A 26745-nucleotide genomic window follows, 5' to 3' on the forward strand; every position below is an offset into this window, starting at 1 on the left:
TCAAAAAACGCACCAGTCCCCAAATTTCATTTTCATTGGCGCATCGTCCGTTGACCAACTCGCGCGGCATCACATAGAAATGGCGTCGTGGCTATCCAGCGCCGTGTCGTCCGTCACAAGCAACACTGCCAACCTGCGCGAGACGCTCAAGCTGCCGGACAACCTCAACGCCTTCCGCGACCAGGTGGGGGATTTTGAGTTTGAGGAAGCGCCTTCCTTTTCCCCCTTCCATGCAGACCGCACAGACAACACACTACGCCTGTCCATTGCCAGGGCTTTGATAGCAACGCCGTCTTGTCACTTTCAAAGCCTCACAAACGCGCGCTCAAGGACTGCCGCGCAATGTGGTTTGGACCTGACTGCGCTTCAGGCCGACCCCGCCACGTCCTCCTCCTCCTCATCCTCCTCCATCAGCTCCGTGACCAGATCTACTCAATGCACTCATTTGGTGGAAACATGGATGACCCAATCTTGCGAATCTTTACTCACAAACCCGCAAAAAAAAAACTTCTTGTGAATCAACACCACAGATCAGCCATTATGCGCGAGACGTACTCGTTGAAGGAACGGAAGAAACCGTCGACCTCGAAGCCGAAGTTGCAGTGCTGCGTCAGCGACTGCGGGACGCCGAGGCGACCTCCGAGTCGATGCGCCAGGAGCTCAATCAACGCATCGCACATGCGGACGAGTTAACGCAGCGTGCAGAGAGCACCGATTTGCAACTGATGGCCGTTTCGCGCGAGTACAAGGAGTTGCTCATGGCAAAGGAGGCCGAGCTCAACGACGCACAGGACAACCGCATCGCTACAGAGAATGCAATGCGCGCACAGCAACAGGCGTACCAGATCCAAGTGACGCAGTTGCACGAGACGGTCGACCACTTGCAGCACGAGATTGTGCGGGTGAGCGGCGGCGGTGGTGCTGCTGTGGCAGAGGCAATCCCGACCACCATCACTCGCATCGCGTCCGTGCCAACACTGACGCCATCATCGATTGCTTTATCAGCAGCAGCAGCAGCTGCTGCTGCACAGAGCTCGGCAAATACGAGCATGCTGGACGAGGTGGACATTGACGACGCTAGCGATTTTGGCGCAGCCGCCGCATCCCGCCGTCAGATTGAAGCGTTGAATGCTCAACTGTTGACGGCGCGTCGGGATCTCGATCACTGGAAGCGTGTAGCTGATGAAAATACATCCCAGCAGTCTCCCGCGACGGCGAACAACGGTCCACCTGCACTCCAGGACGAACTGGCCGCCGCTCAAACGCAAATCAAACGATTGAGAACCGAATGCCTGGAACGCGAGCGTCAGATGCAAGACATGGAGCAGGTCCACTTGCTCAAGATTCAAGAAGCACAGCGCTTTGCGCACCAAGAACTCGAGCTCGAGCGGTCTCGCGTCGCCGACCTGCAAGCCCAGCTGGACGAGGCGGGCGGGTCTGATTCCCAGCCAGATCATAGCGGCAAGATCTCTTCCGAGACGACTGCGAATGATGTAGCTGCCGCCACCGAGCTCGCGCGTCAGCTTGACGAGTGCAAAGCACAACTGGCACGGCAGCAAGAAGAAACCAGCAAAACCCAGCAAGTTCTGGCCCAGCTGTCCGAGTCGCAAGAAGCCGAAATGCTGGCTCTTGCCGACTCGTTCAAGCAACGCGAGAAGCAGTTGGCGATCGCATCCGACGAAAAGCACCAGCAAGCAATCAACGCCCTGCATGCCGAGCTGTTGGCCGCAAAGCTTGCCGCAACGTCTACCGTTGACGCAACCAACGAAGAAACTCGTGAGCAGATTCAACAGTTGCAAAGTCAACTGCAAGCTCTGCAGACTGACGCCCAGCACGCACACGAACAAGAGCAGCGTGCCACGACCGAAGCTGCGGAATTGCGCCAGCAACTGGAGGCGGCGAAACTGGCTGCTCTGACGGGTACTCGGGACGCCGCAGATCAACTTCTTGCATTGCAGCAGCAAGTGCAAAGTCAGCAGACAGCGATTGCCGAGGCTCAGCAGCGAGAACAGCAAGCCCAGTCCGAATCAACCGGTTTGCGTGCCCAGCTGGAAGCGGCTCAGCTCTCTGCTGCCTCCGCTGCTCAATCACGCAGTCAAGAAGCCTCTTCTCAGATTTCGGAGTTGCAGCAGCAAGTGCTTGACTTGCAGGCCAAGGTACAAGGCGCACACCAACGCGAGCAGGCGGCTCAGCTCGAGCAGCAAACGCAGTCCACCGGCAACCAAGAGTTATCCATGCAAATTGTCGAGCTACAACGGCAAGTGCAAGACCTGCAGGCCAAGGTACAAGGTGCACACCAACGCGAGCAGGCGGCTCAGCAAACGCAGTCCACGGAGATGGCGCAGCTTCGCCAGCAGTTGGAAGCGTCACATGCCGCGCTTGATCACGCCAAGCAGGCATTCCAGGCAGAACAGGCGACTTGGGTGCAGCATGAGCAAGATTTGAAGAGTCAAGTGTTGTCCAAGTCTGCCGATCAAGATACTGTCGCGCTCTCGCGCGTGCATGAGTTGGAAAATGCCCTGTCTCAGCTCACAGCAGGTACGTGCAATCTTCCTGACATCTCGTGCAGGCATCATGTGTGAATGCCATTGACTTTTTTTTTGGTGTGCCTTCCCCTCTTTGCCTCTTCAGAGCTGAATAAGGCGAAACTTCATGCAACGCAAGCTGATGCTGACACTGCCCGACTTGTGGACAAGCTGCGTGTCGAGCAGGTATTGTTCCTGTATTCTGTATTCATGCAGTTTCCTTCCATGTTGCAGCTGCTCATTCTATATTCTTTGCTGGAATACACAGGAGCGATCAATTTCCTTGGACACCCAAGTTACCGCCCTGCAGACAGACCTGCAACGCGCGCAACAGTCCCAGCACGAGCTGTTCGGCAAGCTCCAACAGGCAGAGGCTCAACGGACGGATTCGTCCAGCCGCGTGCAGCAAATCCTCGACGAACACATGTCTGCAGGAATGGAGATGGAGGCCCAGTTGAAATCCAAGCTGGCTTCCTTGGAGCAGCTGCACGCTCAATCGACGCACGATCTCGGCGCAGCGCGACACGAAATTGAATTGCTGCAAAATGAGATTGCGAAAGGCGAGAAGACCACGGCACGGCTTCGACAGCACCTCCTCGAGATTGAAGACACGCACACGACGGAGGGCGTGGTCCGAGAGACACGCATTGCAGAGCTTGAGGCCCAGATTGCAGAGCTGTCAGAGCGATCGCAAGTCCAAGCCAACGAAGGCGAGTCTGCGCAACTCGATTTGGCTCAGCGCCTGCAAAAGTCGGATCAGCAGGTTGCTCAACTCGCGCAAGAGCGAGATGCTTTGCAGACCGCACAAGTGCAGCTTCGACAGGAGCTTGAGCAAACCAACACTGCACTTTCCAACATGCAGCTGGTTCTGGACCAAATGACACGAGGTGCGCCGCCGCCGATTTCCGTCCTGCGAGTGTGGTGCATTTCAGTCACGTTTTTTGCAATGTTGCTCATTTCTTTTTCTGCCTTTGTCGTTTTTTGTATTCCTGCAGATTCACAATCGACCGAGTCTCTGAAACTCGATAAGGCCATGCGAGATTTGGCTGCTGCCCACCGTGAGCTCGCTGCTGCAGAGAGCAAGATACAGGAGCTTGAGGTTTGTTCGGCAACAGCAATGACCGGAACGAAGTGGTACTAGTACTCACTGTGTCGGTGTCTATCATCACAGCGTGCTCTCCCAATGTTGCAGCAGTACGAGTCTCAGGTCATTCAGCTTCGCGGGGCCCAATCTCTTGCAGATCAACAGCTGCTGGGAGCCCGCAACCAAATCGCCGATTTGAATCGCTTGTTGAAGGAAAGCCACGAGCGCCTCCGCCAAGCATTGACAGCCACAACAAGCAACGCCATTGACAAGTATGGGAGTTTGCGTATTGCGTGCATGATTTCATCCAGTTGCAAGTGACTCATTCAAATTTGCACCGCTTGGCGTTTTCTGCTGCACTGTCAGGGGCTTGGTCAAGAACCTGATCGTTTCGTACTTTAAGACAAACAAGAAGAATGAGGTCTTGAATCTTATCGGCAATCTTTTGGAGTTTGACGACGCCGAAAAAGCCGCGGTAAGGGCAGTACCGTGATAGCTTTGGTTGTAAAACCCTCACTGACTCACTCACTGGGTATCTTACAGGTCGGCATCGGCCGTGGAAACGTGTGGTCCCGTATTGGTGGTATCGCTTCCAAGTTAACAACTACCATTGGTGCCAAGCCAGCCGGAGTGGCGGCAGGCGAGCACGGAGAGGTACGTCATTCATTGTTCATTCTGTGCTGCAATCTCCGTCACCTCACTTCATCTTCTGGTACGTGGTTGATTGTTAGACCTTGTCCGATCTCTTTGTCCAATTCTTGCTCGAACACTCCAATCCAGCTCCAGCCAGTTCGGGCGCATCCGCTACATCCGACACCACTGCTGCTCCTGCAGTGGCCGAGTCCAACTCTGCATAATATTTAATCGTGCTCTGCATTCATTTTGATTTTTTGGTTTTCATAACAAGCTATTTTGGGTATTTCTTCGAATCAACATTGAATCTGGCTGCGAATGGGGTGGGAAAAAAAAGTTATTCAAGTAACACAGCCTTGGAGCTGATCAAGAACATTCAATGCCAACGATCACGATACACATTACACAGACACAACACTGGATAGTGGAGCGGACGCTTGCCAGTCCTCCCAGTGCACACAAGGCGTTATCGTCAGGTCTTAAGCATCGAGCGAGTCCTCTTCAGCGTCGAGGTCGCCGCTGGCCTCTTCTTCGCCAATCGGAACATCCTCGTCGTCCTCTTCGTCTTCGGAGCCGCTGGAGTCGTCGTCGCCTGGTCGCTCGGTCTGTCGTCGTGCGTAATCCTCCATGAGCTCAGCAAGTTGCTTGTCGTCTGTCTCGGTGACGGCACGGGGCTTCACAGGGCAAGGAAAAACAAAGAAGATGAAGGGGCAACCAAGCAAGATACATGGGTGAGTGCTACAGCTGCAAAAACAAAACAAAAACAGTGGATATCACGGCCCAAAAGGACAAACCTCGTTTTGGACGTGAAGTACGCCCTTTGAGGCGGTGATGCTTTCTCGAATAGCTTCAATGGCGTTGGAAAGCGCCTTGATACCCTTCTCGCGGTCAAGCGAGGTGGTGGTCATGACATACAACGGGGGTGCAATCAAGTTGATCTGCAAAATCCCGATTTAAAAAAAAAAAGTGTGATGAGAGGTCGAATCACCCAAAAAGCCAACACGACAGCCAAAGAAAACAACAGCGCGACAAATACCTTGACGGGCTGTTGCTCTGTCGAAACGGCAAGACCAGCGCGCAGGGCGTTCTTGACGGCGTCAATGCCCTCGTACGCGTAGCACGCAACCTCAATGTCGGCGCGGATGCGCATTTGCTGGGGAGCGAGTTTTCGGCGAATGTTGGCGAGCAGGATCTCGCGAGTCTTGGGGTCGATCTGAAGGTCCTTGAAAATGAGATCGGGGTCCCTGATCATGGTTGAAAGAATCAAGAGGCAAAAAAGGAAAGGAGGGTGAGCTCAAGGATCAGCTTTCGGAGCAAGACGAACAGCAGCAATCAACAAAACACAGTTGTACGCACGAAATGGCAAGTTTGAAGGCCTCGTAGCACGAGCCGGGGCCGCCGAATCGCTTGTCGAGCTCCCAGGCGGTTTGTTTGTACAGCTCCTCGAGGTCGATCTTTTGGACCTCTGCGACATATCGGAGCAAGTTGTTGACCGTTTTTGCCTAAACAGACAACAAAGCAAAGTGAGACATCAAAGTTTCGTTGAGCGCTGTCGTTCTTGGTTGTGTTGTGTATGCAGAACAACGAACGAAACAAACCTTGTTGAACTTTTCCTCCGCCTTGCGGATTTCCTCAGCAGACACGCGGCGCTTGGACAAGTCAATATAGCCTGCGCAACGGCACACATGTTTCAAACCAATCGAGTCAGTGCCATGGGAGGAAGCAACAACGCAGCCAGGATTGCAGCAAAGTGACGAAATCAGTGAAGCAGTGCAGCATCAGTGAATGATGCAGGCGTTTCGAACAGTTCCACTGCCTGACACATGCTTGTGTTCTCCTCCTCCTTTGGTCTTCTCCTCGCCACTTTGGAACCCCCCCCCCCCACCCCGGAAGCCCCCGCGCTCCCCAATGCACAGGCAAAGAAGACAGATCTCGCGTTAACCTTTTTTTTTTTTTTTTTTTTTTTTTTTTTTCCGTTGGTCGTTGGTGGGTCGCACACTTGGCGTTTCCGCGGTTTGCCACCACTCTGCGCGGCTGCAGATCACCTCGCGCTGTGTGGCCCCAACTGACATGCGGCTGCCCAACCGCAGCACGCAATCGAGAGCCGTTCCATGGGGCCCAGGCGATTATTTTCCAATGCAGATTGTCTGGGGGCTTTTTTTTTATTTTTTTAATATTTTTTTATTATTTTATTATTTTTCCACGAGGCGACACGCGCTTCCTCCATTCAAGTCGCCCCCATTGCAGTTCGCTCGTCTGCGTGTGGCCGTGCTTTTGCACCTTCATTCGTGATGGAATGAGTCACATTGAACCCCTTCCTCGCCTTCCCCGCTTCCCCTTTGGTCCCGTCCACTTCACCCTCTCTCAAGCAAAGCGGCAACAAGAAGCACAGAAAAAAAAAAAAAAAAGTTGGCTGGAAAACCATTACAAAAAAAAAAAAAAAAAAAAAAAAAGCTCGCTTGCACTTCTACTTCCTCCTGGGACGAGCGACCCTGATGACAGTGATGATGAGACAAATGCTGTTGTTGTTGTTGTTGTTGTTGTTGTTGTTGTTGTCGCGGTCGACACGGAGAACGACGACACACTCGCTCTTGCCGACGCGGATGAGCTTGAGCTTGTTGACCGAGCGGATGCGCCGCCGAGAGAGCTCGCTCAAGAGGATCATGCCCTCAATGTTGTTGTACTCGAGGAGGTTGACGTACGCACCCATCTCGGCGATCGAGCGCACATTCACAACCACAACGTCGTCCACTTCGGGGAAGGGCTGCTCGTAAAACCGGCACGTCAAAGGCATTATTAGGAATGAGTGAAGAAAGGAAGACTGATCTGAGCAAATCTCAGCAAAATCGAGGACTCGAATTGGACGACAGTACAGTACGATGTTGAATGAACGCGTTGTCGATAGGCAAAGGGGTTTGTGATAGAGTATTGCAGATAGGGTTACGAGAGCACAAACAAAAAGCAACCCTGCCGCATGAAGCTGTCGCGCCCTTGTTGCCCCCAGCGACGCCCAACAACGCTCAAAGTTCAACTCCAACGTCAGTGAAGACTGCGATCTGGGTGATTTTTGAACAGTCGTGCACTGGCGTTGAAGTGTTCTGAGCATTGTCGTATTGCACTCTTCCGATGCAATACCCCCAGCTTCAACATCCAACTGTTTGCTTCATCTATTACTGTACTGATGTTTTGTCATTTCTCTTTTTTGTTCTTTCTTTCTTCTTCTTGTCTTACTTCTCTCAGACAAAACTTGGTTACCTCATCCACGGAAATGGCTGCCAATCCGGTCGCTGTCTCGATGTCTGCTTCCTCATCGACCCCGTTCGCGTTCGACAATGCCATCAGTCGCAAATCCACCACTACTTCTACTACCACCAGCACAACCAGCACAGCGACATCCGCACTGCCTGTCATTGAGGGATGGCTTTCGTCCCTGTTGCGCAACGTTGCTGGGCGCGGACTCGTCTCGCCGCACCCTTCGCTCGCCACCCCGCCAATCTCATCCGCTGCACTTGGGCAGGACCTGACGAGTGCTGCTCACGCTGGTGCGCCAGGGCTGCAGCAGGATCGCGGTGCACTCCATCCGGAGGCGATTTGGAAGCAGCGCCTCGAGCAGCGAATGCGCACCATTGGCGCTCAATCCTCAGGCGCTGGATCAAGCTCAGGTGCTGGATCAAGCTCAGGATCAAGCTCGGGATCAGGATCAAGCTCGGGATCAGGGTCGAGCTCGGGATCTGGATCCTCCGGGTCAAACACTGCTGCCGCCTGCTCAACCACGACGATCGACATCCTCAACCCCCATGCTGCTGCATTCATGAGTAAGTTGTGTTTTTTATCGCTCAATCTCGACATGGGATAACAACAACAAAAATATTGTCCAACAAAAAAAATGGCACTCATTTCTCAAAACCCATTGCTCCCTCACCAGATTTGGGCGCCCATGGTGGCTGCCTCGGAGGTTTTGGCGAGGCAATCGAGTTTGCAGACGCACCACCCGTGCCAACGACAGCGGATGTGTTTTACGCATCGTTGCAAGCGGCGCTACCGTCACAACTCGTATCCGGCGCTGGCAAATCCATCGGCTCGTCAGGCGACGATCTGTTGTACCTCTCTCCCGACGAGCGGGATGCAGAGCTGTCGTGGCTTCTGGATGGTCCCATCGCGGAGGTGCAGCAAGGTCCGCGCGATCTCTTGGCCGAAGGGATGGCCATCTCGCAGATGGACGACACCCCAAACAACAACACAATGGACGGCACTTGGCTGCGTCGTCAGCTCGTCCGCCGGTTTGACGACGCTGCCGTCAAGACGGTGGCGATGGCTATTTTTGAGGTTCTTTCGGCTGCGCGCGATGACTCGGAGCTTCAAAACAACCTGTTTGAGCTGCTTGGTTCGGACCACTTTGACTTTATTTCCGAGCTGGTCACCCACCACGTTGCCATTGTCAAAATGACCAACGAGCGTCTGGCCGCTCACAACGCTCACATGGCCAGTGTGATGGGAAGCGCGTCGACAGCAGCAGCTCAAGCAACCGCCCCACCCACTCAACACGCACCTTCCATCTCTTCCAACGTGGTCATTCGTTCGGAAAATGAGGTGCGTCTGGCAAAGCTACTCCGCAAGGACGCCAAGAAGGATGCGCGGCGTGCAGCCCAGCTCGGCGGGAATCATACCGCCGACGCTTCGTCGAATGCGCTCTTGGCCGCACTTGGCTTTGACGACGGCGAGATCTCTTCTGGCGCTGGTGGATTCGAGTCCCTGCGCGCCCAACGCGAGGCCGCTCTTGCCGCGGCCGCCAACGCGCCACTCTTCTCTTCGTCAGATGGAGCCGTGCGCTCGGAGCAGTATCCGCACGTCTACAGCTCACTTCTCGAAGCGCAAAAGTCGACAGCGCTCGTTGGCGGGACCAAGTTGATGTTGCCCCTTGGCACCAACCGCAACGACACCAAACTGTACGAGGAGTTTACCGTGCCGCCTGCGCCGCGTCAGCCAATGCGTTCGTCCGAGCGACTGGTGCCCATCGCCGAACTGGACGCGCTCAGCCAAGCGGCCTTCCCGGGCGTTCGCACACTCAACCGGATTCAGTCCATTCTCTTTGACGCCGCCTTCAACACGAATGAAAACCTGCTTGTCTGTGCTCCGACGGGTGCCGGCAAGACCAATGTGGCAATGCTCACTGTTCTGCACGAGCTGCGCCAACACCTGACGGCAGGCAACGTCATCCGCACGGACGAGTTTAAAATTGTGTATGTGGCGCCCATGAAGGCCTTGGCGGCAGAAATGGTGGCCAACTTTGGCAAGCGTCTCGCTCCGCTGGGCATCACCGTGCGCGAACTCACTGGCGACATGCAACTGACCAAAGCTGAAATTCTCGCAACGCAAATGATTGTCACGACCCCCGAAAAGTGGGATGTCGTGACGCGCAAGTCCACCGGCGACGTGGCCTTGGCCCAAATCGTTCGCCTGCTCATCATCGATGAAGTCCACTTGCTGCACGACGACCGTGGCCCAGTCATTGAAACGATCGTGGCTCGCACGCTGCGCCAGGTCGAAACCACCCAAAACATGATCCGCATTGTCGGCCTCTCGGCCACCTTGCCCAACTATGTTGACGTTGCCGGGTTTTTGCGCGTCAATCCCTACAAGGGCCTGTTTTATTTTGACAGCCACTTCCGACCCGTGCCGCTCTCCCAGCGGTACATTGGTGTCAAGACCACCAACATCCACCAGCAACAGAACGACATGAACCAAATCTGCTTTGACAACGTGATTGAGAACGTTCGCAAAGGCCACCAGGTCATGGTCTTTGTGCACGCTCGCAACGCCACAGCAAAGACGGCGCTTGCTCTGCGTGAGATTGCCGTCAGCACGCAAACCCTGCCGCTGTTCTCGCCAAAGCAGGACGAGCGATTCCCAGCCGCGGACAAGCAGTTTACGCGATCGCGCAATCGCACGCTCCAGCAGCTCTTTGGCGACGGGTTTGCCGTTCACCACGCCGGCCTGTTGCGCTCGGATCGCAACCTTGTCGAGCGGTTTTTCGCGGACGGATTGATCAAAGTGCTGGTCTGCACGGCAACGCTGGCTTGGGGTGTCAATTTGCCCGCCCATTGTGTCATCATCAAGGGCACCCAGCTGTATGACTCCAAGAAGGGTGCCTTTGTGGACCTGGGTATTCTGGATGTGATGCAAATCTTTGGTCGCGCCGGTCGCCCGCAGTTCGACACGCACGGCGAGGGCATCATCATCACTGCCCACGACCGTTTGGCTCACTACCTGTCCATGATGACGCACAGCGTTCCGATCGAGTCGCAGTTTATCAACCAGCTGGCGGACAATCTCAACGCCGAGGTTGCTCTGGGCACGGTGGCGAACGTCGACGAGGCCGTCCAGTGGCTCTCGTACTCGTACCTCTACGTCCGCATGCTGAAAAATCCGCTCGTGTATGGCATGACTGGGCTCGAGCGCGACAACGACCCGGCCCTCATCAAGCGTCGCACGGATCTGATTCAAATCGCTGCGCGCCAGCTGGACGCTGCCAAGATGATGCGCTTCAATGAGCGCACGGGCTCGCTTGCCGTCACCGATCTGGGTCGCACCGCAAGTCACTTTTACATCCAACACACGAGCGTGGAGATCTTTAACAAGATGCTCCGCCCCACAATGACCGACTCGGAAATTCTCGCGTGTCTTTCGTCGTGCACAGAGTTTGAAAACCTCAAGCTGCGTGACGAGGAGGGCGACGAGCTCGAGCTTCTCGAGCGCCAGTACTGCCCAGTGAAGGTGGTCGGAGGCTCGGAAAAGTCGTTCGGCAAGGTCAACATTCTGCTCCAAGCCTACGTCTCGAACGCGCAGATTGAGAGCTTTTCGCTCATCTCCGATGCTGCCTACGTGGCCCAGAATGGCTCGCGTATCATGCGAGCCCTCTTTGAGATTGCCATCAAGCAGCGATGGCCGTTGCTTGCTTCACGCGTGCTGACGCTGTGCAAGACGGTCGAGAAGCGCATGTGGCACAACGACACGCCCTTCCGACAGTTCCCGCATCTCGCGCCCGAGCTGCTCATCAAGCTCTCTGCCAAGAATGCGACCGTCGAGCAACTCCGCGACATGTCTGCCACGGACATTGGCCACCTCGTCAACCACATCCGCATGGGGCCCGCCGTCCGAGCATGCGCAGACCAGTTCCCGACCATGTCTCTCGCCGCCACCTTGCATCCCATCACCCGTTCAGTCGTGCGCATTGAGCTGACCTACGTGGCCGAGTTTGACTGGTCGGAGCGCGTTCACGGCACCGCCGAGCCTTGGTGGATTTGGGTCGAGGATGCCGAATCCGAGCACATGTATCACACCGAGTTTGTCATGCTGACGCGGCAGGACATGAGGCAGCCCAAGACCCTTGTGTTTACCATTCCGATTTTCGAGCCTTTGCCGCCGCAGTACTTTATTCGCGCCACCTCAGACAAGTGGCACGGTGCAGAATCCGTCATTGCGCTGTCCTTCAAGCACCTCATTCTCCCCGAGCAGCACCCTCCCCACACCGAGCTGCTGGATCTGCAGCCCCTGCCCAAAGCCGCTCTGCGCAACCCGGCGTACGAGGCGCTCTACCGCTTTTCGCACTTCAACCCCATCCAGACGCAGGTCTTCCACACGCTCTACCACACCGATCACAATGTGCTTCTTGGCGCCCCCACGGGTTCTGGCAAGACCATTGTTGCCGAACTTGCCGCCTACCGCGTCTTCAACGAGTATCCGCACACCAAGGTCGTGTACATTGCCCCCTTGAAGGCGCTGGTGCGTGAGCGCATGGACGATTGGCTCGAGCGCTTCCAGCGACGCCTCGGCAAGCGTGTGGTCGAGCTCACCGGCGACTTTACTCCCGACCTCCAAGCGCTTCATCGTGCCGACGTGATTGTGACAACGCCTGAAAAGTGGGACGGCATCTCTCGCAGCTGGCAGAATCGTTCCTACGTGAAGGCTGTCTCTTTGATCATTATTGATGAGGTTAGTATTCCGGTGGGAAGGTGCATGTCGTCGGTGGGTGGTGGAAAAAGTACGAGGAGGAAGAAGCAGAAACACACGAAAAGGGGCTGCAAAACCAATCGAATCATCGAAAAACAAAACTGGAAACAGGACCTGTTGTTTGACCAAGTTCGGTTCATTACGAAAAAAAAAACTGCTTTGTGTGTTGCGCTCATTTTGCTGCCATTCTCCAAACGCTTCTTTTGTTGCTCGTTTCGGATTAGATCCACCTGCTCGGCGATGATCGTGGCCCCGTTTTGGAAGTCATCGTATCGCGAACCAACTTTATCTCGGCCAGCACAGACCATGCTGTTCGCGTTGTTGGTCTCTCGACGGCCTTGGCGAACGCCCGCGACTTGGCCGACTGGCTGGGCATTAACGGCGCACAAGGCTTGTTCAATTTCAAACCAGCAGTCCGCCCAGTCCCACTGACCGTTCACATCCACGGCTTCCCCGGTCGGCAGTATTGCCCGCGAATGGCTACGATGAACAAGCCCGCTTACGCGGCCATCCGGGAGCACTCGCCAGAAAAGCCCGCGTTGGTGTTCGTCTCGTCGCGTCGGCAAACGCGCTTGACGGCACTGGATTTGATTTCGTTCTGTGCGCGCGAGGACAATCCAAAGCAGTTTTTGCACATGCCCGAGCACGAGCTTGAGCCGCTTTTGGACCGCGTGCACGACACCAACTTGCGCCTCGCCTTGTCCTTTGGCATCGGCATGCACCATGCCGGTCTGCACGAGCAGGATCGTCGCCTTGTGGAAGAGCTGTTTGTGAACCAAAAGATCCAGATTCTCATTGCAACCAGCACGCTCGCCTGGGGTGTCAACTTCCCAGCCCATCTTGTCGTTGTCAAGGGCACAGAGTACTTTGATGGCAAGACGCATCGGTATGTCGATTTTCCAATCACGGATGTGCTGCAAATGATGGGCCGAGCAGGACGACCGCAGTTCGACGACACGGGTTGTGCCGTGATTCTCGTTCACGACGTCAAGAAGGACTTTTACAAAAAGTTCCTGTACGAGCCCTTCCCCGTCGAGAGCAACTTGGCCAACGTGCTGCCAGACCATCTCAACGCCGAAATTGTCGCTGGCACGATCACTTCCAAGCAAAGCAGCGTCGAGTACCTCACGTGGACGTACTTTTTCCGTCGGTTGATGATGAATCCGTCCTACTACGGGCTCGAGCTCGAGGATGCGCTGGACCCCGTCGAGCGCCAGCGCGCCGTCAGCCGTCACTTGTCTGAGCTGATTGAAGAAGCTCTTCGCAAGCTCTCGCACGCACACTGCGTGACTGTTGGCGACATGCCTGCCCTTGAGGCGTCGCACAAGCAACACGAGGGCAAACGAGGTGGTGGCGGCCAGCAGCTTCACGACAAGGACATGGCCATTGCGATTCCAGCTGTTTCTGTCGGGCCAACGCCCTTTGGACGGATTGCTTCGTACTACTATCTTCGACACGAGACGGTTGGCCGTTTTGTCAACCAGCTCGCCTTGTGCCAGACGCTCGAGGAGGTCTTGGTGCTGCTCACCCAGGCGCAGGAGTTTGCCGAGCTTCCAGTGCGTCACGCCGAAGACGAGCTCAATGCCGAGCTTGCCGAGACTCTGCCAATCAAGCTCACGAGCAAGATGGACTCGCCGCACACCAAGACGCATCTCTTGCTCCAGGCGCACTTTTCGCGCGCCCGCTTGCCGATCGTCGACTATGTCACCGATACCAAGACTGTGATGGACAATGCCATTCGTGTCAGCCAAGCCATGATCGACTCTGCCGCCGAGCTCGGTCTGCTTGACGCGGCGCTGCACGTGATGAATATTGTTCAGATGATTGTTCAGGGTCGCTGGTACGACGAGTCTCCGCTCATGATCCTGCCCCACTTTGATGAAGACCTGAGCGACAAGTTTGTCTTTGGCGACCAGCCCATTCGTGATCTTCCCACGTTGCTTGGAGTTGCTGGCCAGCGAGGCCGGTTCCATGATCTTTTGCGCAAGTCGAGGACGCGCCCACAAATTGATGAGGTGAGATTTCGTAATTTGGGCTTTCGTGCTGCTATCTGCAACGTTTATTCTATTCGTCTTGACTGGTGTGCCAGTCTTTTTTTTTTTTTTTTTTTTTTTTTTTTTTTTTTTTTTTTTTTTGGTTTTCGGAAGTCTGTGTTTCTTACTTGTTGATTTATTTGTCAAACACAGATGTGCGACGCCATTGCTCAATCGTGGATGTCAAGTTCGAGATTGGCACGGATTCACAGACTCTGCTTGTGGATACAGAGTACGTGCTCAAGGTGAACATGACGCGGTCTGCGGCACATGAAGGCGCGAGTGGCAGCGGCAGCAGCAGCGGCAGCAACAGCGGCAAAGGACGGAATCAGCAACATTCGGGACATCGTGCATACGCGCCCCGTTTCCCGAAGGGCCAGGACGAAGGCTGGTGGCTTGTGATTGGAAGTCAAGTCCCTGAAGATCAGCAACCAGCAGAGTTGCTCTCCCTCAAGCGGGCATCCATTCGAGGCCGTTCATCAACGACTTCCTTGTCATTCTTCACCCCTGATAAGCCAGGCCGTTACGTGTACAAACTGTTCGTCATGTCCGACGCCTATCTGGGCTTGGATCAAGAGTATGAGATTGCGTTCGACTGCGTTGCGCCGGAATCCACTGCTAGCGATGTTTGAGCGATCGGTTGTCTGTCTGTCTGTCCAAAAATTGCATCATTCTTCCTGCGAATCGTGGATACAACATTGGCGAATCTAGAAAAAGCGAAAATCGATAAAATTGACAAAAAAAAAATAAACAAACTTTGAAACGCACAAGCAGACAAAACAGATTGTCTATTCAAAGGTGTCTTGATCAGAAGACAACCGCCGCAGTTTCACGGGTCGTTCAGCCTCATCCATAGTGCGTCGTCGTTGATAGGCAGCACTTCTGTCCAGAGAGAAAGCAAAAAAAAAAGAAAGAAAAAAAAGGGCGATTTGCGGTGGATCAACGTCAAAGTGAGAAAAACCGACAACCGCCTTTTTTCGACATCAAGAAACAAAAACCATTCGCTCTTACCCATTGATCAGGGAGGTAAACATGGGCGTTACGGGCGTCGAGCTCAGACTGCCACCACTCATGGCGGCGGTGGCAGCGCTGAACGCGTCGTCCAAAACGGCAGGACCGCCGGCAGATGCTGCTTGAGCCGCAATTCGTGCAGCTGATGGCACGACGGTCAGCCGGAACAGGGAAGTTGCGGTTCCATCAGCAGGAGCAGGACGCAGCGATTCCGCCAACTCTTGGACGTCTTTGGCAGCAGTTTCCAACGGAATCTGGGAGTTCAAGCCGAGCTCGTTGGATACTCGTTCAAACCACGTGTCTTGGCTGATTGGAGGCTCAAACAGAGCCTCATTCTGCAGCTGTTGTTGTTGTTGTTGTTGTTGTTGTTGCTGCTGCTGTTGTTGTTCTAATGGTTGCATGGGTGGTGGTTGGGAAGAAAGCTGTTGCGGCCGTTGCTGTTGTTGTTGCTGCTGCTGCTGCTGCTGCTGCTGCTGCTGCTGCTGTTGCTGAGATGACTGAGATTGGGCTGCAGCTGAATTCAGAGGTTGTTGCTGGGGTGGTGGATTCGAGGCATTGGCGCCACGAATTCCAAACTCTTCACGAAGCAGCGACAGCGACCGCGAATTGGCCAAGCCCAGCTGCGACAAACCAAGCGATGAATCCAAGCGCAAGCTCAAGTGATCGTTTGCCATCGTCTTGGATGCTTGGTTTGAGCCATCGACTCCACGAGCGCCCCAAAATCCATCTGCACTGGCCTCGCACTGGGATGACCAGTTTGAAACGAAACAAAGACCGAACAAGCAAGTGAGCATAAGAAATGAAGGACACACACTTCGCTTTCAACATTGCCTTACCGGATCAAGGGTAAAATTGCTAAAGGCTTGTGAGAGTAGAGCCCCGGAAGGAGGAGCTTGAACTGTGGTCGCGGCTGCTGGCCCAGAAGCAGTCGGGGCTTGGGGTCGGGCGGGGGTGGCAAACTTGTCATCGTTGGTTTGCTTCACCGGAGTTGTAGTAGTCGTTGTCAACGTCGATGGCTGTTTACTCACATGCGTTTCCGCGCCGCTAGTCAGTCGTTGGTGATATTGCTGAGATGCGGTTTGGGCGGGTTGAGCGTTGGTGGGCGGCGACGACTGCGACCGTTCCAGAATCATTTGGTGGAGCTGGTGTTGCGCAGGCTGCGCGTGTGACTGTGTCGTGTTGCTCTGTGACTGGTGGAAGTGCGGCGAGTCCTCAGCCATGACAGCAGCATCGTCGTCAAACAAGGAAGCGAGGGGTGATTGCTCGTCCAACGCTGTTGTCGGAGGTGCGACCAGCACACGTCGGGCTGTGGAAGGATGAGATGGCGCTGCCGCCGCTGACTGCTGCTGGACCGCCGACGTGCTTGAAGGGGAGATGGTTGGGCGCAACAAAAGATTTGGCGAGGACTGCAGCCGGTTGGAAGAAGACGGCGGCGAAGGCATACCGTGATTGACATTGACGGCAGGAGATGAAGCAGCAGGAACGGCCGCACCAGGACCGGGCGTGCTAGTGGAGGCGACTCCTCCCCTTGGAGACATGGTCGGGAGCAGAGTGATGGCCTTGGAATCGTACTCAATCAAGAGCGGAGAGGGGCAAAACAAGGCCATGTACAGGTGGTCCACCCGAAAATCCCCCACATTCGCATCCGTCCATGCAAAGGTCTGTGTCACCAGACCATCTCCCTGATCGAGCATTTGCTTGGGTGGCGAGAACTGCACGGATTGCAACAGTGGTCGCTGTTGTGAAGAAAGAACAGGTGGAAAGTGCAAGTAACGAGTTAGTCATCCGGCTTCTTCCAGCTCCACAACGCACCAACGATGGTGAGATTTGCGTTTTAGTCCACATACAACCACCCCCGATGAGTCTGGAACAGTCCACTTGTCCTGCAGGTGACGCATCAAGCTGCGAATCTTTTTGGTTCTTGGGACAGTGATCCTGAGGGCGCACGAATCCATGAGCACGAGCATTTTGAGGAACCTCATCAACAGTCGTCACAGAACGCAGGCATCTCTCGCTTACTGTAGAAATGGGTTAAAACCGGCGTTGGCAATCAGTTGTTGAAGAGCTGGCGACCCTGGCACAAAAGAGATTTCAATAGAGTCTTTGCAGGTCGCCGTGGGCCAAGACCTGTTTGACCGGTTTTGTACGCGGGAGCGAGAGAGGGGAGGGGAGGGGGAAAGAGAGAGGATGAGCAATAATCGACAACAACAGAGCAAACAATCAAACGGCCAAAACAAAACAAAGTGCATACCCCAGTCCAGTCGTAACGAGGCTCCACACCATCTGGATACGTTGAGTATTACTGAGCATTTCCGCAAAGTTGGGCAGCGCGAGGACTTGCTCCAGTGCAGCACGTCCTGGCTTTCGTTTGCCGGTTGAAGGCGTTGCGCCGACAGGCTGTGTGGAAGTGGACGGCGCATTCCGCCCCGACGCCTTGGATCGATTGTGAGGCGATGCTTCTTGCTGCTTTGGTGATTGTGATGGAGGCTGTTGGACCTCGGGATTCGCCGTGACGGGCTGCAGCTGAGCGTTCTGCTGCAGAATGGCACCAAGCTGTGACACCGTTCGCACATGTATCCGTGGCAGCACTTCGGTTGTGCTACTTGTTGATTGGTATTGTGGTGGTTGCTTGTTGGTCGCCACCGATGGTGATGTTCCACTTGGCAGTTTGGTGCTCGCGCGCTTGTTTGGCTGAGACATTGCTGGAGGGTTGACAACGGCAAACATCGTTGTTGCTTCTTGAGCGCTGGGTGTGAACCAATTACGAGTGGTTTTGGACTTGATTGAAATAGGGGGGGGGGGCGCGAAGAGCCTCAGGAATGATGCGACCTCGAGAGTGGGACTTGGTTGGATTTGGCGGCAAAAATGCTCAAATTTTGGCGGGAAAACTCGAGATGTTTGCACTTGAATGCCTGCGTTCTCAAGCAAACAGCAGCAGGTGAGCAGCGATTCAACCTCCAAAACACTCGATGGGCAGATCTTCACGCATCTGTCTTTTGTGATCTCGGGGGTGTGGGGCGAGGGAGAGCGGGATGTTGCGCGGCGACAACAACCACAACGGAAAAAAAAAAACCGCGCTTTTACGAAATCACGGCTTATTTTGCGTTGTTTGCCTGATCTCGATCTGGTCTAGCAAAACCCGCCTTCCCTCAAGAGCAACGCGAAGCAAACAGGCGTGTATTGGCGATGGGGACAAATGGAGGGAAAGCCTCGGCGCGGTGTGTGTGAGGATGATGACGAAATGCAAAATGCGTTAATCAAAACTTACCAAGAAACACGAGTGAGCTAGCGTCGAGTTGCAGCAACAGCCTGTCTGAACAATAGGGTTTCGTTATTGCCTCCATGCTACTGCCCTGGATTTGCAATGGGGTAATACACGGTCCAAGGTTGAGCGGACGAAATTTGCTTTTTGGGTGCCAACGTGACGGTGCCGAATTCGCAGGCATTCAATCCCCGCAGAGCGACACCTCAGGCAATCGCTTGGTTTTTCATTAATAAAGCGAATGTCGGAGTGGTCGTGAAGGTGTCCTGGGCTCGGATTGTCGCGATGAACTTGGCATTGGTGAGTCGGGGTTCCAGCTGGCAGCCAACTACACGATGAATAATCTCACCATAATCTCACCAAAACAACTCACACGAGTTTTGGTTGTCGACCCAAGCGGTTGCTGAACGTTGAAGGACCTCCAGTGCAAGAATTGTGCGACCCAGCCAAAAGGCATACAAAAAACCCCAAAAATCCGAAAAACCGAACAAACCAAATCCAGTTTCGACGTCCCTCTTTGCTCGCTCTCTTCATTTTGTACGTCTCGACAGACACTCATCGCGCAGCGTAATCCGTTGCTACACTGTGACCTCTATCGGATTCGAGGGTGGCGGGGTTGTGAGGGGCCATGGGAGAGGCTAGATTCGCGGCGGAAGAGGAGGGGTGAAGCGGGGGTTGGAGGTTTTGATTTTTGCGGCTCGCTCCCGTTCAACCACTGCTACGCACCAGGCGCTCGCCGTCTTGATCGCGGGTCAAGCCCTGTCGAACACACGCGTGTTTCTTGGGCCTTGCATTACGCGCGGGCAGACAGCAGGGCCAGCGAAATAGCGCTGGAACTGGCGCGAAAAGTTGGAGCGTGGAGCTGGATTTCACCATCGCTTTCGGCTTTTGGCGTTTCGTTTCGTTCGTCGGCTTCTTGCTCGGCTGCCGTGCGGGTGCCAGAGAGCGTGCTTGTGCCCGTCGTTCTAACACGATTGCTCTGGCAGCCCCCTGGCAGCTTTGGAAGACCACAGGCAACGATCGAGCAGACTTTCTTTTCTTTTTGTTGCTGGTTTTCCTTCTCTGCTCTTTCTTGTTGCTCTTGTTCGATTTGCGGCCTTTCCTCGAGAGCGCCTTCCATTTGCTGTGGTGCACTGGCTCTTTTTCTTCTTCTGCGGTTGCTGTGCGGCGGTGGGCTTCAGAACTCTTCGATTTTGAAACTTTCCTCATCGTGCTCTCTCTCTCTCCCCCCTCACATTTGTTGCATCATCGATCGCTCACCCTTCTTCTTGCACAACATCTTTTGTTTCCCCCCTCCTTTGCCGTAGACTTAAGCCGCCATGCCGCCGAAGCTCGACCCCAACGAAATCAAGATCGTTTTCCTCCGCTGCACTGGTGGTGAGGTCGGCGCTGCCTCCTCGCTCGCCCCCAAGGTCGGTCCCCTCGGTCTGTCCCCCAAGAAGGTCGGTGACGATATCGCCGCCGCCACCAAGGACTGGAAGGGCCTCCGCGTCACTGTCAAGCTGACCATCCAAAACCGCAAGGCCACCATCGATGTCGTGCCCTCTGCTTCCACCCTCGTCATCAAGGCCCTCAACGAGCCCCCGCGTGACAAGAAGAAGGAGAAGAACATCAAGCACAACGGCAACATTGCTTTCGACGAGGTTGTCCGAATTGCCCGCATCATGCGTCCTCGCTCGATGGCCCGCACTCTTGAGGGCACCGTCAAGGAGATTCTCGGCACTGCCCAGTCTGTCGGCTGCACCATCGACGGCAAGGCTCCCCACGACCAGATTGACGCCATCAACGCTGGCGAGCTCAAGGTCCCCGAGAAGTAAAAAAACACTCAAAAGAGGAAGTGGAAACGGGGCAACCCGGCTCTTTGTTCTTTTTTTGAAACGGTCCGCTGTTATGGCACTCTAATCATGCTTTGTTCCCCATTTTGTTCTGAGTAAAGTGTGGTTCTTGTTTTTACGAGCTCTGAGTGATACTGTATTTTGCTTTTTTTTTTTCTCTTTGTTGTTCTTCTTGCCTTCATCGTGTCTTGGCTCGTGCAATGACGAGAGTCTCGCGCCTCGACCTAGCCTGGTAGTAGTGCTGTGGCTTGTAATCGGCAGCAAAAGCTGGCCTTTGCGCGAAGTGTTTCCATTTTTCTTCCTTTTTCTTCTTCCATGGTGCAACCACTTCAACACCGTTTTTCACAAACACCCTGCTTGGCGCACCTTGGTCGTACTGATGCTTTTTGGATGTTGGATGTACGTTTTGGACGTTGGACAGTTCACTCATCCTTTTTGCCCTTGCCTTTAGCTTTTTCTGTGTTGCTTGTTTGGTTCTGAGGAATTTCGGTATGCCGCGAATACGCCTTCACAGGGCTCAAAACGACGAGCCCCACCGCGCACGCCCACTGGCTCTGTTGATTCCATCCGAGTCTGCCATGCCGCAGAGGCTGCTGGTCGGGCGGAGGAAAGGGGATGAGGGGCGGCGGGTCGGAAGTTGGATCTTGCGAACAGCTGGCTTCAACACCCCTCCAACGAAACGCGCCACTTCCTCGTCTCGCCAGGCTGTCTTACCATGGGGGAGGGAGTGATGATGTGTGACCCTTCCTGCTCTTTCGTGGCGACGGTGGTTTTGAGGCAGGGCCAAATTCCGTCGTGCTCCTCCTAGAAAACGAGTTCGTTGAGGTTATTTTTTTGTTTAGCAATCCAATTCTCATACGGACGAGTTCACGACGTTCGCCATCCCTGCTACGTTTTCCTTTGTCTTTTCAATTTTTTTAATAATGATTGATTTTTTTTTTTTTTTTTTTTTTTTTGAGTTTCAAATTGTGGTTCTTTGAGGCCCTTCGCAACCTCCTTTTCGTTGCTTACACCTCGACCACTCCATGCCACGCCACTCTGCTGGTCACGCACCTCTGCAGCTGCACACACCCTCTTGCTGCCCTTGGCTCTCCTCCTCCCCCGTCTTTCCAGCCTTCCCCACTGCAGCCTCCCCTGCTTCCAGTCCACTCTGGTGTGGGTGTGTTTTTCGTGACATTCGCAAAAGAAACCAAAAAAGCCGTTTTTTTTTTTTTTTTTTGATTTTGCTTCCATTTTTTTTTTTGATTATTTTTGATTCGTTCGGGTTCTTCTTCACTCGCTTGACTCGCTTGACTCACTTCTGCTGCTCAACATCGTCACCCAAAACACAGTTGCTTTGTCTCTTCAGCCAGCGATTCTGCAGCCAACTGTGACTTCGAAAAAGCCGGCCTTTAACCAAATTTGAGAGCTTCTGTGGTTTGCTTCTGGTCGTCAAGACATCTCGTCCAGGGCACTGCAAAGCTCAATAAGACTACTACTCACTACTACCAACTGCGAGAACAACCTAAAAAGCAAACCCCCCGCAAAAGACCAAACCAGCTCCACGAAAACCCCGTTGCAGCGCTATTGCTCTTGGTCCGACATGCCGAAATCCTTTGCAGAGCGATTGGGCCTGTTCAAGCAGGCCGCTGCTCGGGAGGAGGCTGTGGCCAACGGAGAGCCTGCCAACCTGGGAGACTCAAAGGAAGCGCCTCAGGTGGTGCCTGGCGGCGTGTACAAGTGCAAGATTGCCCATTGCGCCAACGAATACGCCTACCTTCGCGACCTCCGTCAGCACATGCGCGTCGAGCACTCGACGGACGGGGGCATCTCGTTATTCAAGAACGCCGTCACGCGATCCGACACTCCCGCGGGCATTGCAGCGGCGGCAGCAGCAGAGAGCGCCGCATCGGCCGCTGGTGGGGGCGGCGGTGAGCGCCGAAAGTCCAACACGAGCTCGCTGGCGGGTTCCGTGGTCGAGAACAGTTCGCTCCAAGGCGACTCTCGGTCGCAAAAGCGCGACGAAGATGACGATGATGACGAGGACGACACGGATGTCCCCGGCAGCCGACAGAGCATCAACTCGACCCCGTCCGACGGTGGCTCTGGCGGCTCCGTCGTGTCTAGTGGCAGTGTGCAGGAAGATGACAGTAGCGAACACAAATCCAGCAGCAGCAACAGCAGCTCGTCTGTCAGCAAGTCGGGCGGCGGTGGCGGTTTCACCCTGTCAGCAGCGTCGCTCGCCATGGCCGGCTCTGCGCCTGTTGTGACCACCACCAGCCATCTTGTTTCCGCCGCTACTGTCAGCGCCCCTGTGGGCTTCTCCTCACAGGCCTCGGTATACCGCGGCAACATTTACGACGAAGAAGAGTTTACCTATCCTTCCGAGCTGGCCAACCACAAGTTCAACATCCACTACGGCCAGGTCACCCCGGAGCCCTTCCCGGAGCCGGAAGATTTTAAGCGCAGTGTAGTGATCACGCCAGTGGAACCACCGCCAGAGTTTGCCACCCGGTTTGCGGCACGAAGCTCCATCAAGCGACCAGACTCGCCCACCGTCTCCCAACGGATACAGCAGCGCTTGCAACGAACAGCGTCGCCTTCGCCAGTGGCGTCGCCGTCCACTCCAAACCTCGATTCCTTGCCGTCCACCACCTCCACGGCTCGGGTCATTCCTGCACCCTCGGCCAAGATCCGCCAGGTCAACGTGAACGACCCAGAGTACGCCGAAATCGTCTCTGGCGACACAACCATCACCACCGCCGTCCTGTCATCGTCGCCCGGCGCCAATGCGGGAGGGTCGATGCTCTCGTCCGTGATGATGGAAAACCAGTACGGCTACGGCACGCGATTGTCCATGCATTTCATGGGCAGCCGCGACCGTCTCGATCACACAGACGACGAAGACGACATCTTTGACGATCCGGACAACCCCACCAGCGACAGTCTGCTCCAATACTTTGCCTCTGCAGGCTTTGCTGCGCGCGCCAACCCGACTCGCCGGCCAACAATGCCAGTCGCGGTGGATACTCCCAGCACCGCCGGAGACGAGGTTGACAGCCAGAAACCCGACTTTCTCGCGCCTCCGTCGCAAGAGTCGACACGCCAGCGCTTTGTTCGCTTCAACCCCCAAGTCACCCAAGGAGACACGCACCTCAAGAAGCGCTACAAGCGATCTTATCCGTCTCGCGAGCCGACCCAAAAGCAGCTGGAAAAGATGGAGGCCGAAGTTCGTGCACTGAACGTCGAGCTTGGTGTGGCGCCAGCAGAGTACTAAGAAAAGGATGGCGAAGATTGTCGCACACACAACGCCCTGCAGTTTGGCGCGCTCTGCGTTTCGACAATGTTCGACCAACGTATTTGTGCGGCTGCTTTTCCCATCCCTCCGTTGTGAAAAAAGTTCCAGATATTCAGAAATCAGGCAACACGCGCAACCAACACGTTTCTGGTTGTTGGTGGTTTCCTGCCGTTTTCTTTGCTTTTTTTTTTTTGTGTGTGTGTGTTCGGTCTTTGTTATTAATGCCTTGTTTTTCTCTCTCTAAATGTGTATGTATGTGTGTGTCTCTGTGGTGTGTGTTTTGTGCGCTGGATGCGTCGTATGCGCCCCTATTTTCCGTCTTCTACCCTCGTTTGTGCCTGTCGGTTTTCACTTCACGAGACGCCAACGCACGCTTTTCTTTTTTTTAATTTTTTTGCTGCTTTGCTGCTTTGCTGCTCGTCCGCGCGCTCTCAATCAGAGTACTTGTAGAATTATAAACGATTTCTTCAGTTTCCAACAGCCCACACTCAACAAAAACACTTTACGTTTGCATGGGCTCATCGCCTGGAGAATGATAGCCAAACACGATACGGTTACCCAGAGAGGATTGAGCGGCGCATTTCGGAGAGCACCAGCGGTGCAACACTGGCACTTGTTCCCCCAAGTCTTGATGAAGCACACTGTTCTCCGCAACGTTCCGCATCGAGAGAATTTGGACGCCAAAGTTGTAGCTTCGCAGAAAAATGTCCTTGCACTCGCTGCACCAGTTCGCTCCGGCCAGCTCTTCAATGATCGAGAGTGGTAGTACTTGGGTAAGCTCGGACACGGACATGAGCTTGCTGGCGGACTTGTGTGGTGGTGCGGGAGCGGCTTTAGCGCGGGAGATGACGTTGAACGCCGAGGTCGTGGCGCGCCGCCGACGCTCTTCCTGCTGTTGCTCAGCCAAGAGGGTCTTTTCGCGTGGATTGCGGCCCGTCTTTACTTGCCGCCACGTGGCCCGAGCAGCCAGCTCATAGAGCGACGGGAATTCAAAGGAGGTGGATTTGATCTCGTCGTCTAGCACAAACGGATTGCCGGACGTGTCAAAATCTTGCAGTCTCAGCCGAAGGATTTCGTGCGGAATGTGACAGAGTTGGTTGAAGGCAATGTGCAGGCCGCGGAGCGCTGGTAGGCGATCAATATCCGCAGGCAAGGATGTGAGCTTGTTGTTGTTCAGATCGAGCCGGACGAGCGAAGGCAGCGCCCAGCACAAGCGCGCTGGAATACGGCGAATCTGGTTGTTGGAAACTGTCAGTGATGACAGTCGATCAAACTTGGAGAGCAGCAGCGGGAGCTCGCTCAGCTGGTTGTGCTGCAGATTGAGCACAGCGAGGGTTGGCGCCAATTGAACAAACGCCGCAGGCAGCTCACGCAGCATATTTGCGCTCAAGTCGAGAGATGTCAGCTGCTTGAGTTCCAGAAGGGTAGAAGGGATGGCCTTGAGCTGCAGTCCTGCTGCCTTTATCACGGTGGACTCTGCGTTGATCGTTTGATCCAGGGTTGCCAGATTTTGCGCCTTCAGCGTTGTTTTTCGGGTTGATGGGGTGATGAATGGATTGTAGGCAGCAGAGGCCAAGACCGGCCACTTGCGTGTGCTGGTGGTGGTGGTTGTTTGCTCGTTCGTCTCCACAGCGTCAGAAGTCGCAATCGATGCAGCAGGCTGATTGGGACCATGGGCAGGGGCGCGTGTACTGTTACTCGCAGAGTCGCTATCCACAGAGGAAGAAGATGATGACGAAGATGAAGAAGAAGCCGAAGAAGAGGGATGAGCCGTCTCATCAGGTGCGGTCGTGCCGCGTGAGTCGGACGGTGTGTAGAGTGTGACGCCTTGCAAGTTGCTTCGTTTAGGAGCGACCGATTTCGAGGTAAGATGCTTGGTCAACACTCCAGGAATATCACGACGCACGTCATGCAGCGGTGCTTGCATGGTGGGACGACGAAGCGCAGCCTGTGTCGGATCCGGCGCAGAGGCAGAAGCAGCAGCGGGTGCAGCCGTGCTGGGCGGCAAGGACGGTCGAGCTCGTGCCATCACTTGATCGAGCGCCACAGCATCGGTTCGAACATCGTCGTCTGACAGCTCATGTGCTGGCGTCGTGAACGCTCGATGCAGGCGTCCGAGAAACTGGTCTAATCGTTTTGGGTTGGCCTACAAAAACAATCATCCGAAGGGAATGGAAGGGTTTGTAAGGATCTCGGACGAATGGCACAAGCCCTTTGTGGCCTGCATTCTGTATGTTGGCGAGAGTCCGGTCTGAACTTTCGGAGCACTCTCTACACCAAAACACGACGACCTACCTTTGAAATGAATAATCGGAAATGCGGCTGTTGCAGTTCAATAGTTGCACGGCCTTCGCCAACAAACTTTGTAAATACGCTTCGAACATTTTTGTAAATCTGCCCACACACGACGGTTTGATGTCGCAAGGTTAGTGGTCTCAAAAACGCGACAACAACACGTTGGTCGCCAAGTAAGTTTTTTGGCGGGAAACACTGTTCGTTCACTTGCCGGATAGAACACGCCTGATTTGATCTTTGCGTTGAACACGACAAGACACACGCCATCCCGGAGCGACAATGAAATATGAGTGCCATTCTCAGCGGCTTTGGACGCAGGCGCAAGCGCAGGCGCGAGGGCGAGCGAGGCAAACTCTGCCGGCTCTGCGGGTGAAACAGCAAGACTGGTGGATTCGGCGGCCGACGCGGCGGCAGGAGCGCCGTCGTCCGCGGTCTCGCTCGTTGTACCAGCACTACTGGTCGGAGTGCTCTCTGCTGGTTGGGTCGGTGCTGCACCTGGCTGAGGTGGCTCGGACTCGGTGCTGTTGTTGTTGTTTGCGTTTGCGTTAGCGTTTGAGTTGCTCGCGGGCTGCTTTCGCAACGCCGACACGGGGAGCTGGACCACTGGATTGCCGTCAGACCCCGGTTTGGCGAGCACCATGACCACATGCGACCCTTTGGCAGGCCGGCCGGTGGGAAGCAGCGCGTCAATCACCAGCTGCGTCTCGAGATAGCACTCAAACCCGAGCAAGCTGGCTGACATTTTGGCGGCAAATTGTTATGAAACGAGTGAGCAGCTCC

The 26745-nt window shown here is 54.8% G+C and overlaps 7 protein-coding genes across 9 annotated transcripts; 4 read left to right on the forward strand and 3 right to left on the reverse strand.

The window, feature by feature from the left end:
- Positions 1-24: 24 nt before the first annotated feature.
- Positions 25-4527, forward strand: CAOG_02541 (hypothetical protein; the record flags this gene model as incomplete). Of its 3 annotated transcripts, XM_011271860.1 has the most annotated exons (11): positions 80-184; positions 371-418; positions 531-2183; positions 2310-2538; positions 2632-2711; positions 2794-3412; positions 3521-3624; positions 3697-3881; positions 3976-4084; positions 4153-4263; positions 4341-4527. In XM_011271860.1, 11 exons carry the CDS (start codon positions 80-82, stop codon positions 4464-4466), a joined length of 3369 nt encoding a protein of 1122 aa, XP_011270162.1. The 3 variants fall into 3 exon arrangements, with proteins under 3 accessions (XP_011270163.1, XP_011270162.1, XP_004349291.1); XM_011271861.1 differs by lacking the exon at positions 371-418 and having other exon boundaries at positions 25-184; positions 531-2156; positions 2283-2538; XM_004349241.1 differs by having other exon boundaries at positions 531-2538; positions 4341-4466.
- Positions 4503-7054, reverse strand: CAOG_02542 (eukaryotic translation initiation factor 2 alpha subunit). Its single transcript, XM_004349242.2, has 6 exons — positions 6793-7054; positions 5841-5911; positions 5599-5744; positions 5279-5486; positions 5037-5180; positions 4503-4916 (listed from the first exon to the last, which is right to left on the reverse strand). Exons 1-6 carry the CDS (start codon positions 7034-7036, stop codon positions 4722-4724), a joined length of 1008 nt encoding a protein of 335 aa, XP_004349292.2. The 5' UTR covers positions 7037-7054; the 3' UTR covers positions 4503-4721.
- A 399-nt stretch (positions 7055-7453) lies between these two features.
- CAOG_02543 (RNA helicase) lies at positions 7454-15052 on the forward strand. The gene is made up of 4 exons (XM_004349243.2): positions 7454-8057; positions 8168-12234; positions 12477-14267; positions 14439-15052. The coding sequence occupies exons 1-4, from the start codon at positions 7511-7513 to the stop codon at positions 14532-14534; spliced, it is 6501 nt and encodes a 2166-aa protein (XP_004349293.2). The 5' UTR covers positions 7454-7510; the 3' UTR covers positions 14535-15052.
- Positions 15053-15071: 19 nt separating this feature from the next.
- On the reverse strand, positions 15072-18074 carry CAOG_02544 (hypothetical protein). Its single transcript, XM_004349244.2, has 6 exons — positions 17548-18074; positions 17316-17423; positions 17144-17231; positions 16133-17032; positions 15297-16039; positions 15072-15167 (listed from the first exon to the last, which is right to left on the reverse strand). The coding sequence occupies exons 1-6, from the start codon at positions 18021-18023 to the stop codon at positions 15074-15076; spliced, it is 2409 nt and encodes an 802-aa protein (XP_004349294.1). The 5' UTR covers positions 18024-18074; the 3' UTR covers positions 15072-15073.
- A 1024-nt stretch (positions 18075-19098) lies between these two features.
- CAOG_02545 (ribosomal protein L12) lies at positions 19099-20514 on the forward strand. Its single transcript, XM_004349245.2, has 2 exons — positions 19099-19125; positions 19866-20514. Exon 2 carries the CDS (start codon positions 19878-19880, stop codon positions 20373-20375), a length of 498 nt encoding a protein of 165 aa, XP_004349295.1. The 5' UTR covers positions 19099-19125; positions 19866-19877; the 3' UTR covers positions 20376-20514.
- Positions 20515-20832: 318 nt separating this feature from the next.
- On the forward strand, positions 20833-24141 carry CAOG_02546 (hypothetical protein). Its single transcript, XM_004349246.2, has 2 exons — positions 20833-20882; positions 21725-24141. Exon 2 carries the CDS (start codon positions 21976-21978, stop codon positions 23647-23649), a length of 1674 nt encoding a protein of 557 aa, XP_004349296.1. The 5' UTR covers positions 20833-20882; positions 21725-21975; the 3' UTR covers positions 23650-24141.
- On the reverse strand, positions 24136-26725 carry CAOG_02547 (leucine-rich repeat containing protein). The gene is made up of 3 exons (XM_004349247.2): positions 26177-26725; positions 25966-26064; positions 24136-25816 (listed from the first exon to the last, which is right to left on the reverse strand). Exons 1-3 carry the CDS (start codon positions 26705-26707, stop codon positions 24173-24175), a joined length of 2274 nt encoding a protein of 757 aa, XP_004349297.2. The 5' UTR covers positions 26708-26725; the 3' UTR covers positions 24136-24172.
- Between the last annotated feature and the right edge of the window lie 20 nt (positions 26726-26745).

This window comes from Capsaspora owczarzaki (genome assembly GCF_000151315.2).
Source record: "Capsaspora owczarzaki ATCC 30864 unplaced genomic scaffold supercont2.3, whole genome shotgun sequence".
NCBI classification, from domain to species: domain Eukaryota; class Filasterea; order Ministeriida; family Capsasporidae; genus Capsaspora; species Capsaspora owczarzaki.

Bases quoted from the DNA above. Each gene is read 5' to 3' on its own strand.
- CAOG_02547 (XM_004349247.2), bottom strand. From the start codon at position 26,707: ATGTCAGCCAGCTTGCTCGGGTTTGAGTGCTATCTCGAGACGCAGCTG. The intron at 26,065-26,176 runs GCAAGTGAACGA...GTGTGTGGGCAG, and splicing joins AATCAGGCGTGTTCTATCCG to ATTTACAAAAATGTTCGAAG. The intron at 25,817-25,965 runs GTAGGTCGTCGT...TTGTTTTTGTAG, and splicing joins TCCGATTATTCATTTCAAAG to GCCAACCCAAAACGATTAGA.
- CAOG_02545 (XM_004349245.2), top strand. From the start codon at position 19,878: ATGCCGCCGAAGCTCGACCCCAACGAAATCAAGATCGTTTTCCTCCGC.
- CAOG_02544 (XM_004349244.2), bottom strand. From the start codon at position 18,023: ATGTTTGCCGTTGTCAACCCTCCAGCAATGTCTCAGCCAAACAAGCGC. The intron at 17,033-17,143 runs GTATGTGGACTA...TCTTCACAACAG, and splicing joins CAGACTCATCGGGGGTGGTT to CGACCACTGTTGCAATCCGT. The intron at 15,168-15,296 runs GTAAGAGCGAAT...CTCTCTGGACAG, and splicing joins TTTACCTCCCTGATCAATGG to AAGTGCTGCCTATCAACGAC.
- CAOG_02543 (XM_004349243.2), top strand. From the start codon at position 7,511: ATGGCTGCCAATCCGGTCGCTGTCTCGATGTCTGCTTCCTCATCGACC. The intron at 8,058-8,167 runs GTAAGTTGTGTT...CTCCCTCACCAG, and splicing joins CCATGCTGCTGCATTCATGA to ATTTGGGCGCCCATGGTGGC. The intron at 12,235-12,476 runs GTTAGTATTCCG...GTTTCGGATTAG, and splicing joins CTTTGATCATTATTGATGAG to ATCCACCTGCTCGGCGATGA.
- CAOG_02542 (XM_004349242.2), bottom strand. From the start codon at position 7,036: ATGCCTTTGACGTGCCGGTTTTACGAGCAGCCCTTCCCCGAAGTGGAC. The intron at 5,487-5,598 runs GTGCGTACAACT...AACCATGATCAG, and splicing joins GCCTTCAAACTTGCCATTTC to GGACCCCGATCTCATTTTCA. The intron at 5,181-5,278 runs GTATTTGTCGCG...GGGATTTTGCAG, and splicing joins CAGAGCAACAGCCCGTCAAG to ATCAACTTGATTGCACCCCC.
- CAOG_02546 (XM_004349246.2), top strand. From the start codon at position 21,976: ATGCCGAAATCCTTTGCAGAGCGATTGGGCCTGTTCAAGCAGGCCGCT.